At 42.2% G+C, this 15,262-nt stretch overlaps 1 protein-coding gene across 1 annotated transcript in view; it reads right to left on the bottom strand.

Annotated features, from left to right (window-relative positions):
- DNAH9 (dynein axonemal heavy chain 9) overlaps window positions 1–15,262 on the bottom strand; it is a 419,100-nt gene that overhangs the window by 346,195 nt on the left and 57,643 nt on the right. Inside the window, exons 13-15 of the mRNA XM_075561068.1 lie at window positions 11,643–11,898; window positions 8,828–9,069; window positions 4,074–4,209 (exon numbers count right to left, since the gene is read on the bottom strand). Coding sequence (XP_075417183.1) covers window positions 4,074–4,209; window positions 8,828–9,069; window positions 11,643–11,898 — 634 coding nt within the window. The remainder of the gene's footprint in view (window positions 1–4,073; window positions 4,210–8,827; window positions 9,070–11,642; window positions 11,899–15,262) is intronic.

Below are 15,262 nucleotides of genomic sequence, written 5' to 3'. Positions count from 1 at the left end.
TTCCAAGGTGGTGTAGTGGTTAAATGTCTGGCTGCTAACTGAAAGGTTGACTGTTTGAACCTATCAGTCTTGTGGGACAAAGATGTGCCAGTCAGCTTTCTTACAGAGTGACAGACTTGGAAGCCCTCGGGCAGTTCTGCCCTGTCCACTGTGGTCGGTATTGTATTTGGTCAAACTCACAGTAGAGTTGGTGGGTTTGAATCGCCAACCTTTTGGTAAACAACACTGTGCTCAACTGTGGCACCCTGAGGGCTCCCCAAAGATTGTTTCGACAGGAAAACAAGGAGATCCCATCCTATCAATTCTGCTCTTCTTCTATAACAATAGAACTTATTTTAATTCTGTAGTACAGCAGCGATGAAAGATTTAAAAGCAACATAAATAATTGACAAATCTCTAATCATTTGCTAGACCGACTTGCTTTGTTAAATATAATTCAAAATGCATGGAGCAAGATGTTCCAAGTACAGAATAAATGCTTAAACGTTTACTACCAACTGCTTGTTTTTACTTGTCCTTATATTTGAATGTAGAAATGTTTAGGAGAATATTATGTGCTGGAAATTGTGGGTGGCAGAGACTCTTCAGTGGAATATCCCCCCCTCTTCTTCCTTAGAAATTCAGTTAAAAGTGGGGATGTGACTGGATTTCCCAGCCCTGCTAGCTGGAGTCTCGGTGTGGTGCTCAGAGTTTGTATACTGGGCTGCTAACAAAAGGTTAGAAGTCCAATCCATCCAGGGTCACCTTGAAAGGCAGGCTTGGCATTCCACTTCAAAAGCAGCCATTGGAAACCCCACAGAGCACAGTTCTACTCTTGACACCAGCAGGTTTGCTGTGAGTCGGAGTGCATTCTGTGGTAGTTGGCTTCTAGTTTTTCTTTCAGTTGTGCGGGGACATGTCATTCCATCGCCAGTGGAATGTGGGAAGTAGGATGTGGGCTCCCCTGAGTGGGCCCTGAAGACAGCAGGCGTGCCTCCTTTAAGCACACTCTCTTTGCTCCCACAGATGAAAGCCTGCCTGTGGCTATGAACCACAACCCATGAAGGCGTCATCAAAATGGGAAGGTAGAGAAGAATATTTTGAAAGCAGAGGAGGCAGGTGAGGCGGGATTTTAAGACATCAAGATCAACTCAAGGAAATAAATCAGACACAGAGTCAAACAAAGTAGGGAAGGGCCAGGGTCCGACACCACCCTTGTACAAGAAGGCATCAGAGAAGACTTGACTAGGAGTGCAGAGAGGAAGGCCCTGAGTCCGGTGTGGCCAGAGGCTCAGTGGCTCTGGCGAAAGTCACTGTGACGCTTTGTCAGGGGCTAGGCAGCCTTACTTCCCCTCTCCCTTTTTACCTCCTCTCTGCTTCCGGTCTCAAACAGATTTCCTTGTCATTTCTGGGAATTCAAATCTTGTCTAGGTTCAATCCTCGTCACTGAATCCCAAATGCTCTTCCCTCATTAACTCTTGAGGTGATTCACTTGTACCACTGTTTGGGAATCAGGACCATCTACTTTGGTCCTTATAGTGGTGTTGCATCTAACATCAGGATTAGGTTCTCCTGTCAGCACACAGGACAAATATTTTTCAAGAGAGTTAACTATTCCTGAAAACTCTGTAAATCAAGTAAACTATATGCTAGCCCCCTATCTATGAATTTATAAAGAGAGACTCCATGAGGGGTCTTCAAAACGTTTGTGGGAAAACGGAATTGAAAGACAACAGAATTTTCCCATAATATTTTGTTGTTGCTGATCTGATTTTCTTATACTTTTAACTTTTTATCATAAATTAGGTAAAGGTTTACAGAGCTCATCAAGTTTGTATTCAGTAATTCATACATTTTTGTATCAATCCATCCGTTACAATCCCTGAAATTTATCATCACTTATCTCACTTTTCACCTGTGTTTCCTGTTTCTGTTCCTCCTACATTCTTTATCTGCTGGACCTTGTTCTTGGGTAAATACTGCCTTTTTGATGTAAAATGGGCGATTGTTTTATTCCAGGAGTGAGTTTGGTTTCAGACATGTCTCTCTCTGGCCAGCAAACCTGGTCTGTGTCAAGATGTGGGGCTCTATTCCACACTTTCCCCCCACGCCACCCAGGACCTTTCCACGGGATCCTTTGCCGAGCAGTTGGCAGTGGCAGCTGGGGACCATCTCTTCCTTCTAATCTCAGAGTTGTCCCATAAACATGTCGAAGTCCCTTGTATATAATCATGCAGTAGATCATGGGTACATTTGTAATCACCCAGTTTTATGCTTTTTCAATCCTATGATAACTGTCAGGAGAGACCAGTCCTTGTGGTGAAGGACATCATGCTTGGGAAAGTGCAGGGGCAGTTAAAAAAAAAGGAGACCTTCAACAATATGGATTTTCACAGTGACTGCATTGATGGGCTCAAACATAAGAACAATTGTGACGACGACACAGGACTGGGAAGTGTTCTGTTGTGTTGTACACAGGGTCTCTATGAATATGAACCAACTCAATGACAGCTAACATTAGTGGTACAGTTACTGTTTTTTGTAAATTTGCATTCCTTTAAGGTTATTAGTTGGATTTCAATCCGCTTGGTCAGCAGTTCGAAACCACCAGCAGATCTGCAGGAGAAAGACTGCACTTTCTACTCCCGTAAACAATTACAGCCTCAGAAACTGACAGTGTGCCACTGTGGGTCAGCGTTGACTGGATGGCAGCAAATTGTGTTTGTTTGTTTTTTAAGTTTAATAGATATTGGCCTTTCCATGGGAGAATTCTTGCCTTCCCATCCAGTGCACCTCAACCACTCACTCATTTCTCAGTGGAAACCTGTGTGTTGCTAAAACACTAAAGAAGTTTCAACAGAGCTTCCAGATTAAATTGACTAAGAATAGTTTGATAAATATATATTGTTTGAATCAGGCAATTAAAACCCTACAGATAAAAATGATCAGAGTAGCAACCAATCATTACTTCAATAAGGCCTTTGCTAAATTCTTTAGAATGTACTAGAATGTGAATATTTAATTTATCTGCAAGTCCTGAAGATTAGCCCTTAGTATGTGTCGAGGGGTAGGGCGATAGGCAGCGTGTTTCAGGGATGGTTAGGCAGCAGAATGTTCACCGTCCAGGCGGGGTACCTGGGCGATGACCCTCAAGCACCCCCACTGTCCATTTATCAGGGGACGCTTGTGTGTAGCTCTAATGTTGACGAGGTTTCAGTGGAGGTTTCAGACGAAAGCAGACTAGATAGAAAGTACTGCTGAGCTCCTTTCAGATGGTCAGCCAATGGAAACTCTATGGATCACAAGGGTCCCGTCCCTTTATGCAGGGATTTGCCATGACATCATGGTGACCAGTAAGAAGAACGCATTACCTTTCACTCTGTACATCTTATCCCGGTTTACTCACCATAAAGTCAATGCCCTCAGTTATATTTTCACAGCTTCAAGGAATTCCCATGCCCTTTTTAACATTCCATTCCTCTGAAAGCAGTTTCTTCCTCTGCTTCTTGTCTCATGACTTTTCACCTACATACAAATTTCTTTCTTCCACTTAACCTGTCTACTACAAATTTCTCTGTGTTCTCAAAAGAATGAAATGCATGATGCCTAAAGACACAAATGTTCCTCTCTCGGTGACATGAGGCCGGTTCAGAAGAAGCTTCCATTACTCACTGAGCTTCCTGACGCTCCACCTCAGTCAACTCTTAGAGTTGAATCACAGTCAGTTTCAACTCACAGCAATCCTATAAGACACGGTAGACCTGCCTGGGTGGATTTCTCATAGTACAATTGCCTTATAGGAATAGAATGACTCATCTTTTTCTTATTGAGGAATGACTGGTGGTTTTGAACTGCTGACCTTGTGATTAGCAGTCCAATGTGTAACCTTATAGGCTTTATTATCTTAAATCCTGGTTGAACACCTCTGACCAAATCCTGGTCCATACTATCTCTATTTTACTGTGTATGGTCCACAAAATGTCCCTTTTTTATACAGCATTTTGGAGGAAATCAGGGAAAACTCCATTTCACACAACAGATAGTATGGTGGTTATCTTCCCAATAATAACCCACATCCATACGGTAGTCAGTACCAGTATTTTCCAGGAGATATTTGAGGGAGCACTCAATGGCCAGAAAGAAACCATCCAGCAGCATAGCATCAATGTAGTCAACGTAGGTCGTCCAGATATGGGAGGTAGGGTCAGCTGAAAACAGACTCAGGTTTTCCTACAACAGAGAGAAGGAAGGAAGTATGCAAACTATGTTTAGAAGTGGGAAAGAACTGGTCTAGGCATCACTAATAAGAAGGAAAACAACATGAAGAAGGCAGAACGAAATCATTCTCCTAAAGAATTGGCTGTTACAGTGTGGTCGTTACATAATCTTGTGTCAACTTGATAGAGTATCAATCAGGTCACAGCCTGGTGGTACCTCATTGTGGGTGTGGCTTTCTCAAAAGTAGGGGCCTGGGAACCTCTCATACCCGTCTCTCTGCTTCACCTTCCTATTGACAGGCTACATTGATGGCAGCCAGAGCCCTGAGATATATCCACTGCTATTGGATCTACAAGACTTTGCACCCACCAATCTGTGGTCTTCCTGCCTTCTGCATCATTGCATGTGGCTGGGTGAGTCTGAAGAGGGATTTATGGACTACTATTGGACTTAGGGAGTAGTCTCAGACTTACAGACAATCTGGATTGGGTTGGGATAGTGGTTTGGTAGATAATAACTTCTTGATATAAAGCTCTCCCTTACATATATATAAGTGTCCCTGGATTTGTTTCTCTAGTCAACTGGCCTAACATATACAGTTATATCAAATCCATTCTATGTGAATGGGTATAACCAATGATGGAAAGAAATACAAACATAGTCCAGGGAGGGAATATGTGGTCCCATATCTGTCTATGAGGGAGTAGTAGGGTCAGCCCACTTCTTAAAGAGGAATGGTTTTAAAGAGGAATAGCTGATACTAAGGGCCCAACAGAAAGAAAATGTTTAGAAAATAATGATGGCAACATATGTACAAATATGCTTGATAGAATTGATGTATGGATTGTTATAACAGCTGTAAACACCCCCAATAAAATGATGTTTTAATTTTTAAAAAAATCAATTAAATAAATAAAAACTCATTTTCGGGGGTGTGGTTAGAATTTTTTTTGATGTTTTTTTGATGTTCTGTGCTTCATAAGCGCTGGCTGATGTACTATGAAGGATGCTGCTGCACCAGAGGGGAAGTGAAGGTAGGCAGTGGGAAAAAAAAGGGTAACAGAATAGCATCTAATAATCAGGAGGTTTTAAAGAAGTAAAGAATTTCTGGTGTAATCCCCAATGGTGAGCTGGTGTGTCTTGTTCACATTTAGTATTAGCCCAACAGGTTGAGTGTTGGGATGCTAACCAAGTGGTTGGGGGGTTGAACCCACCTGCTGCTCCCTGGGAGAAAGATGAGTTTCCATAAAGATATATAGCCTCAGAAGCCCTATTCTCAGAAGCAGTTCCATTCTCTCGTGTAGGGTCACTGAGTAGGAACCAACTTGACAGCAATAAGTTTGGTTTTTAGGGTAAAAGCAATGATCACACTGAGTGCAATTTTAAAACTCATACTCAAACATAAGCAAAGCACTTGCTTCCTCTCTCTGATTCTTACTTTCTCGCCTCTTTTTTAGGATACAGTCTCTAACCTGGTGGAGCATCACTATGGTAACAAAAAGTTGGGCTTCGCAGAGAGAAAGCCTATATGCTCAACTGTGGGCAATTTAGACATCTCATTTACCTGTAAGGAGCCTGGGCTGTCGAATGATTACGAAAAAAAGTTAGCCTGTGATCTACATAGTCAGCAGTTCAAAACCACCAACAGCCCCGAGGGAGACAGACTGGGCTTTCTACTCCTATAAACAGTTACAGTCTCCGAAACCCACAGAGGGTCACTGTAAGTCAGCGCTGACTCCATGGTGGTGAGTTTTGGTTTTTCATTCACCCCTAATCATTTTCATTATTATGACTTTCCACAGTAACTTCACCTCTCATCTTTTTTATAGAGAATGTGTTTTAGAACCTTGAGAGCTCTGTGACTTCAAGGAACAATCAGGGTTGTCGGACAGCGAGACATGACATAAAGTTACACAGGGTAGCTCTCTAGAGTATCCTGCATTTTAATCATTATAGTAGTTATGTGAATGTTTATTTTTCAAAATTCATTAAACTATATGTACACTTAATATCTAAATATTGGATTTCACTTTTTGGAGAAAGATGAGGCTTTCTACTCCCACAATCCCAGAAACCCACAAGGGTAATTCTATAAAATAGCTAGGAATTGAAATCGACTCGATGTCAATGCATTTTATTTTTTAAATAAATCATTTTATTGGGGGCTCGTGCAACTCTTAGCACAATCCACACATCCATCCATTGTGCAAAGCACATCTGGGAAGTGAATTATTTTCTACTTCACTTTTAATAAATAAATGACCAGCTGTGCTGAAATATCCAATAATGGGATAACAGACAAATCATGGTATATCCATGATTATATGTTATATGTGGAATTATACAGTGTTATCCAGTGACACAGGGAGTCCTAGTGGTATAGTGGTTGCGCATTGGGCTGCAATTCGCATGGTCAGCAGTTTGAAGCCACCAGCAGCAACTCGGGAGAAAGGCTGGCTTCCTACACCCACCTGTGAACAGTTACAGTCTCAGAAACCCACAGGGGTGTCTATGACTCAGCACTGACTACACAGTAGCGAGTTTGGCTCTGGTTATCTAGTGGCACAGAAAATTACCTAGTATGTTGTTGTTGTTAAAGTGCCATTGAGTTGGTCCTGACTCACAGCGACCTGACCCTACGGACAACAGAAGTTCGTTGCCTGGTCCTGCACCATTTTTGGAGCTGTTCTTTCTTACGTTTGAGCTGATGGTTTCATGCAGCCACTGTTGTCAATCCATCTTGTCAAGGACCTTCCTCTTATAAACTGAGTATATATTGTCTTTATGAAACAAATGGAACTTTAGGCAATATTTTCATCTGCTCTACCTTGCTTTCTTTATCAGCCAGTGGAGTAAATGAGTCTAGGTTTTTCATCAGAATTACATGGACACACACATAGTGCTGAGAGTGGTGCTTGGCATGTGGTTCGCTAAATAAATATGAGTTACTATAAGTATATTGGGATAAGAGCTATTACTAAAGCGTCTGAACTGTTAGAGCAATCTTTGTGACCTAATCTAATTTGAAGCTATTTTTGCTTATTTTCTGCTTGACCTCTGGCCAACTAAACAGTTATAATTTTTTTCTTTCAGGTCTCTGTACTCGTCTCACTGATTAAGCAATTTAATTCTCTGAACTTTCTCCCATTTCAAATTTCCACTGCATAGTTTTGAGAATTTTTCATTAGACTCATAAATGGAACATAAACGTGGGTGAAGGGAGGCAGTGGTTGGTAAAAACTATGAAAATTAAAATAATTTAAAAATTATCAAGGACTCATGACAGGGGTGTGAGGGTAGGGGAGGGAGGGGAAAAAGGAAGTGATACCACAGGTTTGAATATAAAGAAAGTTTTAGGAAACGATGATGGCAACATATGTACAAATGTTCTTGATACAATTGATGTATGGAATGCTATAAGAGCTGTAAGAGCCCTCAAAAAGGATTTATTAAAATAAACAAATAAAAATAAAAACCTTAAGTAATTTCTTGCTTCTTAATTTTCTTTCATTTAAAAATAGGAGTGGTATTCACCTCAATACAACACTACTACATCTGCATTTCCATTCACTGTACTGTCTAGGATAGTGTTTGAAACACAGCTGATAGATGATTTATGGTTAGATGGATGGATGGATGGATGGATGGATGGATGTCTCGGACCTACACAAGGTCTACTGAGTTTTTAAAATTGGGACTAAATACAGTTAACCCACTCTCTGAAATCTATGATTTCAGAAATCATCCCCCTTAACTCCTGGTCATCAATAGTGCTCAAAGTTCACCATTATCATTGTACTTCAAATACAGAGAGGGAGATTAGCCTCTCAGAGGTAGCCCTCAGGCTACTTCAATAGGGTCAACACAGTAAGTGGTCATGACTAGCCTTAGCCTTTCTCACAATGAAGCTTTAGCCTTTGATGACAGGGCATGAGGGCGGCCTGTCCACAATGCAGGGAGAAGCTCTACTGCATAGTAAGTGCAGCACTTGGCATTTGCTTTTCCCATGAGGGAACCCACCGCAACCTTTCAGCTCTCCAGGAACTGCAGGGATGGACCATGAAGCTGAGGCTTGAGGGCCACTCTAGTGGTGTGTGAAAGTGGAAGGTGGAGGTGGGTGGTTCAGTGGATAATTTTGAAGTCTGTCCTTGGCCTTCCCTTCTATCTACTTGGCGAATTTGGGGTGGAATTGAAGTCATGTGACAATTAAGAGGGGCTACCTTTAAGAAAGTACTCATAGAATATGCGTTTTCATTCAGAAGTCTATTGTTTTTAGGAGTCTTTGTGGCACCTACCTGTTCACTTCCTAGTTGTTAACAAATGGGTTGGCAATTTGAGCCCACCCTGAAGCTCTCTGAGAAGAAGTCCTAGAAATAAGCCATGAGCGAGATTACAGTTCAGAAAAGCCTGGGGTGGTGGGGGGGGCGTGTTCTACAAGTAAGGATAGACATGGCAAACCCAACACTAACAACCTGTCATCGTCAGTGCTTTTTCTGTTGGTATAAACTTTCTATCCCTGGCTGCAGAACATAGTATCCATTGATTCTTTTCATTTACAAATCCCACTTGCAACCAAAGATGCTTCTTGTTGCCTTCCTTATATTCATGGGGTCTAAGAAGAGGATTTTACCTGGACGAGGGCATGTATCTTAAGCCCTGAGTCTTTGATGAGTGTATAATATTTTTCCATTCGATCATGCTGATCATCCAGAGAGAGAAGGCATTCTTTTTTCCCATCTTTTCTCTTAAATATTGGAGATAACCACGTTTTCATGATGCCTTGAATCTCTTCCACATTGTCTTTAGTTTTCTGAATTCTTTGTTCAAGATCACGAATACTATGGGTGACTTGGATGACATAATCCCAAATACCTGTCCCAAAGAAGAACGATAATTTAAATCGTTGACAGTGGCAGGAGGAAGACTGGTGGCTTTCTGCTCCCGTAATGAATTACAGTCTCAGAAACTCACAGGGGCAGTTCTACCCTTTCATATAGGGTTGTTTGAGTCAGAATCAACTCAATGGCATTGAGTTTTTTAGAGTTAACAGACCAGTTGCTTTGAAAGGCAGGGGAGTTGATATGTTTGTGTTTTCTGAAAACTATCAATGAAACTTTCTTCATTGTGTCAAGCAGTCAGTCCCTACCATGACCTTTATTATTTATAAGAGAAATAAAGGGGTAGATTTAACCCATTGAACACACAAAAGCTAAAGCAGGAACTGGGACATACAATGTCACATGCAAAATACCAGTGCAGCTTGATGACTATTTTTGACATTTGTGTTTAACACTGTCACTGTGTAAACCAAACTCATTGCTGACTCATAGCAACCCTATAAGACAGGGTTGAACTGCACCTATGAGCTTCTGAAACTGTAACTCTTAATGAGCAGAAAGCCCCATCTTTTTTCCTCTAAGTGGCTAGTGGTCTCGAATTGCTGACCTTGCCATTAGTAGTCCAACGAGTAACCACTACACCACCAGGGCTCCTTCATGTGTTAAGTGGTAGACGTGTCCTTTCTTCTTGCATATGGAATATAAAGTTCTAACTTGTTTTATGTGTGATTCAGACTTCTAGAAGTTGATTTTGACCTCTTCCAACAATTCTTAGAATTCTAATTCAAATTGATCTCCTTCTCCAGCGATTTATCACTTTACTTTTCAATCTGTAATGGGTTACTTTTTTAACAAGGCACCCTACTGGTGCACCCTACTGGTGCAGTGATCTGCTGACCATCTACTCCATGGAAGACACACGAGGCAGTCTACTTCTGTGAAGACTGGAAACCTCAGAAGCCACAAGGAGCTGTCCTATTCTGTCCTGTAGGGTCAGAATGGGTCCAAATGAACTCAACTCAGCAGCGGTGGGTTTGGCTTGAGTTGGTTGATGGATTTTTATTGTCGCTCACATTATATGATTTATGACTGCCATTGAGTCAGTGCTGACTCACAGTGACCCCCCTCTGGGTTTCTGAGACTGGAGTAGAAAGTCCAGTCTTTCTCCCTTGGAGCTTTTGGTGGTCTTGAACTGCCCACCTTGCAAATTACATACAGATCAAGGCTTAACTACTATGCCACCAGGGCTCTATGATTTGGCTTTGTCAGAACAGACAAGTCCCATAAATGCCTCATGTTCTCCTAATGCCTCCCAGTGTCCTGTGCAGACCAATCAGTCAGCGAAACATTAGTGAATGGAATTGGAGGATGAAAAAACACCAAACCCTCACTGCCATCGAGTCAATCGGGTTCATAGCAACCCTAAAGGCCAGAGGAGAACAGTCCCTGTGGGTTTCTGAGACTATACATCCTTATGGGAGTAGAAAGCCTCACCTTTCTCCCAGAGTGGCTGATAACTTCACTCTCCTGATCTTATGTTGAGCTGCCCAGTGCATAATCATTACACCACCAGGACTCCTCAAGGATACAAGGGAGGTAATAACATCATGGTTCTCTGTCTTAAGATATTTTAAATCCAGCTAATAAAATAACAATGATAAAATAATAAAAGGCTTTATTCGCCGAGGGTCCAATCAATAGATGTTGGAGACTGGGGGATCATTTGCAACCTCAGCTTCATAGAGCACAAAGCAGCAACGTTGGCTAAATCTGTACATCAAACCCAAGGAGAAGGAAAAGAGGCACGCCGACTCACCCTGCCTTCTCTACTGTGCAAACGGGTTCAAGGAGAGGATAAACTTAGGTTTCAAGTGCAAATCAGATTCCCAGAGGGTAACATGAAGCACCACTAATGGGCTTGCTACTAATTGTAAGGATGGTGCTTCAAGTCTATCCAGAAAAACCAGCCATTAAAAACCTCTAAGGCACAGTTCCACAAGGACACACGTGGGGTTGGCCCGAGTGGAAATCAACTTTATAGCGATTGGTTGATTGGTTGGTTGTATAAGGTCCATCTGAGTGAAGGGCCAGTTCTCAGCCATAGCAAGTATCTCTAACCACTTCTCTGTCCCTGCTGCTGAGCACAATATGACACCTCACCTCCTCAAGTCTCACAGCATCATTACCCTCTCTCTTCACTGTTTTGATGCCACAGCAAATGCGGGCAGTGTGGGCTCCTTTTAGACATAATAATTTCTGCCCCAAAAGTTTATGAATGCCGGATTCTTTTGTTTGCACTCTCTCTGACTTTCTCCACCTTCTCGTGTGGCCTCACATCCCTCTGTCTCTCCCTATCTCCAGCTCTCCTGTCTTACTTACGACCATTCTCTCCTCGCTCTGTCACCCTGCCCCTTTACTCTCATTTCAGTCCAAACACCCCGCATTTACTCTACTAAAACCTGTTCCTTGAACCCCGCCCCTGCTCTGTTCCACTTTCCTTTTCCTATTATAGGGTGGCATTCCCTGTCTTACAGGTTGGGGTTTGTTCTTATCAACTTTATTAAGTCCTGAACACGCTATCCCCACATCCAGGCAGGATCTCGTTACCTTCTGTTTTCCAGTTGAGTGTCTCTTCTGCAGCTCTCAAGTGGTGATCAATAGTATGCAGCTCGCCCTCCACTAATGGAAATTCCACCTCTAGCAGAGTTCTTATAACCTTGTTGTACCAATTTGCCATCAACTCCAAATTAGCCACAAGTTGCCGGTAGAATTCCCTGGAGAAGAACATGGCTGCTGCTGTCTCCGGGATGCACTTCATCTGTCGAGGCTCAAGATAACTCATTTCTTTTAACACTGAAATCAGCTGGAGAAGAGAGTCAATAGAAATGGCTGTAGTTCAGCGACAGTGGCAAGCTGCAATATTGGTCAATGGCTGGAAATTCCCCAGAGTACTGCTAGCTCCCTTCCTAATGCCTGCTCTCGCAAGTTCCTTAAATCAAAACATAGGGAAGGAACATTAGCATAAGAGGCAGAGGGAAGCTGACTCAGAACCAGCAAAGGTGACAGAATCTGTAAACCAGAGTGAAGAGCACGAGGAGGAATAGCAGGGAATGGACAGTGAGACCAGGGACCACAGGTAGAGAAGGGCTGTCTTCTGGCACGTGGCTAATGAAATGATGGGCTCCTGCTGACCCCGTCAGGTCCTCCTGGGGGTGTGGTAAGAAGGGAGGAGGACCATCTGGCCTGAGCCACCTCATTCATGAGATGCCTTTTTGAGTTTAGACTGCCAGCATTATTTCTAAGGGAGGCCACACAGAGTCATAAGGACACACTGACAGTTGGCAGGTGTCGGCATGGGTGAAGAAGAAGAGAGTGGTCCACAGGAGGGAGATGCTTTGCCAAGTGGCTACAACAATGGACTCAGCCTAAGAACAATTTGGAAGACGGTACAGGGCCGGGCAATGTTTCGTTCTGTTGCACACAGGGTCGCTGTGAGTCAGACCCAACTCGATGGCCGCTAACAACCAGGAGAGCTGGTGGCATAGGGGTTACACACTGGGTTGCTGAACACAAGGTCAGCGATTCAAAACCACCAGCTATTCTGCAAGAGAAAGAGGAGGCTTTCTGCTCCAATAAACAGTTCCAGTCTCGGAAACTGACAGGGGCAGTTCTACCCTGTCTTATAGGGTGGCTGTGAGTCTGAATCTTCTTGATGGCAGTGAGCTTGGTTTGGGATTGGTAGGATATTGAGGCGTAAAATACACTTTTTAAACATAAAACCACAAAGAGCAAGATAACAAAGATGCACGTAAAAGAAAAACTAGCAAAGTGAATGCATGTAACCATCACAAACATTGTAAAAAGAAAGAAAAACTTAAATAAGTGATGATATCTCCAGGTTTTTTATTATCTGAAAAAAAAACCCAACTCACGCATATTCTAACAAAAACATAGGAGACGAGAGTGTCATCAAAAGCAAGTGAGTAGAGGACATCAAAAGCGATTCAAAAAAGAAATATAAATGGGCAGTAAACCATGAAGAACCTCAAGTTTACTGGTACTCAGATGAACGCTCATGAAAAAGAACAATGAGCCTTATTTTTGCTGCTCTGTCAAGTTGGAGATGAACTGGGAAAATGAACACTGTCTGATCTTGCTGCCAGAATGACTGGAAATCACCTTCCTACAGCACCAGTTGATAACACAATGAAAAGCCTGAAAATGAGAAGACCTCTTAACTTGCCATTCCAACTGAGAAGAGATGCAATAACATTACTATGTTTATTGTAGCTTGATTTATACCATATTTTATCCAATCAATGATGCCAGCCATTGTAAAATCCACTATTACTTTATGTATTGCTAAGGAAAAAGGAACATGTGGCTCATTAAATTATAGATTTTAAAAATGTGTCTGTGCAGGTTGCTATTGTGATTGTTGGGCGCCATCAAGTAGGCGCTGAACCATACCGACTATGGTAGTTACATAATCTGTTGTCAATTTGAGACTTAAGAGTGGAAGGGCGGAGTCCAGCCTGTCAAGCAGATTACAGCTTGATGACCTCATTTGGAAGTGCTATGGTGATAAATAGCTCAGTGGCGGCTGCACACACAGACGCTACCTACGAGATATTCTGGAGCTACACTAGAACCCGGGAGCTGAAGGAGCCACATGCAACCCCTGCCAGTGCTGAGATACTATCACTGCCACTGGATCCACAAGACTTTCCACCTACTGGCCTATGATTGGCCTGCATTTGGCATCATTGCATGTGTTGTGTGAATCTGAAGAGGAATTTATAGATTGGTATTGGCAATATGGACTAATATTGGACTTATGGACTTGATATGGACTGGGGGGGATGTTTTCTCAATATTCAATTGCTCTTATATATAAATCTCTTTCTTATACACATGAGTGTCTATGAATTTGTTTCTCTAGTCTGCCCAGACTACCACAGCGACCCTATGTAGAAAAGAATGAAGCGGTGCCCGTTCTATTGTGCCATCCTCACAACTGTTCCTAGGCCTGAATCCATTGCTGCAGCCACTGCCAAGCCATCTTGTTGTCGAGGCCTTCCTCTCTTTCACTGCCCCTCCACTTTACAAGCAGGAGGTCCGTCTTTCTAGACTAGTCTCTCCTGACAACATGTCCAAAGTATGTAAGATAAAGAAGTCTTGTCATCCTTGCTTCCAAGGACCACCATGGCCTTACTTCTTCCAAGACAGATCAGTTTGTCCTTTTAGCAGACCATGGTACTTTCAATATTCTTCTCCAGAACCACCATTCCAATGCATCAATTCTTTTTCAGTTTTCCTTATTCAATATCCAACTTTCACATGCATAGAAGGCAATGGAAAATACCGTGGCATACCTTAATCTTCAAAGTAACATCCTTGCTTTTCAATACTCTAAAGACGTCTTGTGCAGCAGATTTACCCAATGGAACATATTGTTGGATCTCTTGACTGTTGCTTCTCTGATCATTGATTATGGATTCACACAAAACAATATCCTTGACAACTTCAACCTTTTCTCCATTTATCATGATGTTATCTATTAATTCAGGTGTGAGGATTTTAGTCTTCTTGGCATTGAGTTGTAAGCCATATTGAAGGTAGTGTGTGTGTGTAATAGATTAGAAGCACAACTGAATATAAAAGGAGTCCCTGGGCGGAGTAATGACTAGCACACTTGGTTGCTAACCAAAAGATTGGAGGTTTCAATGCATTCAGAGGCACCTAAGAAGAAATGCCTGGTGACCTAGTTCCTGGAAATCAGTCATAGAAAACTCTGTAAAGCACAGTTCTTCTGTGGCATGTCTGGGGTCATCATGAGTTGGGGACATCTCCAGGACAACTGATTTATTTTGTCTAAGATGTAAAAAATATATATACATAATAATAAAAATAAAATAATGTATTGTAGAATCAATGAAATAGTGAGTAAAAAAACCTGGAAACTCATTTAAATGCCCAATGATAAGGATGGTAAGTCATTTAAAAGAATGCAAATAATCTAGATACATTGGCATTCCATCCATTTCAATCCACACAACTGTCATCCTGGCTGCAGTGAGACAAATCTCTGCTCACATCCCTCTGTGCTGAAATGCGTGCTAGTCCTCACTGTAACAACAGCACAGTGTTTGTAGTTCCTCACCTCAGTGTATTTGTACATTCACGTTGTGGCTGAGGTACTTACCCCCTTGTCCTTACCTCTCGTT

This window comes from Tenrec ecaudatus, chromosome 10 (genome assembly GCF_050624435.1).
Source record: "Tenrec ecaudatus isolate mTenEca1 chromosome 10, mTenEca1.hap1, whole genome shotgun sequence".
Lineage (NCBI taxonomy): Eukaryota > Metazoa > Chordata > Mammalia > Afrosoricida > Tenrecidae > Tenrec > Tenrec ecaudatus.
Note: the sequence above shows the minus strand (reverse complement) of the source record. Positions and strands in the feature narration are given on the sequence as shown.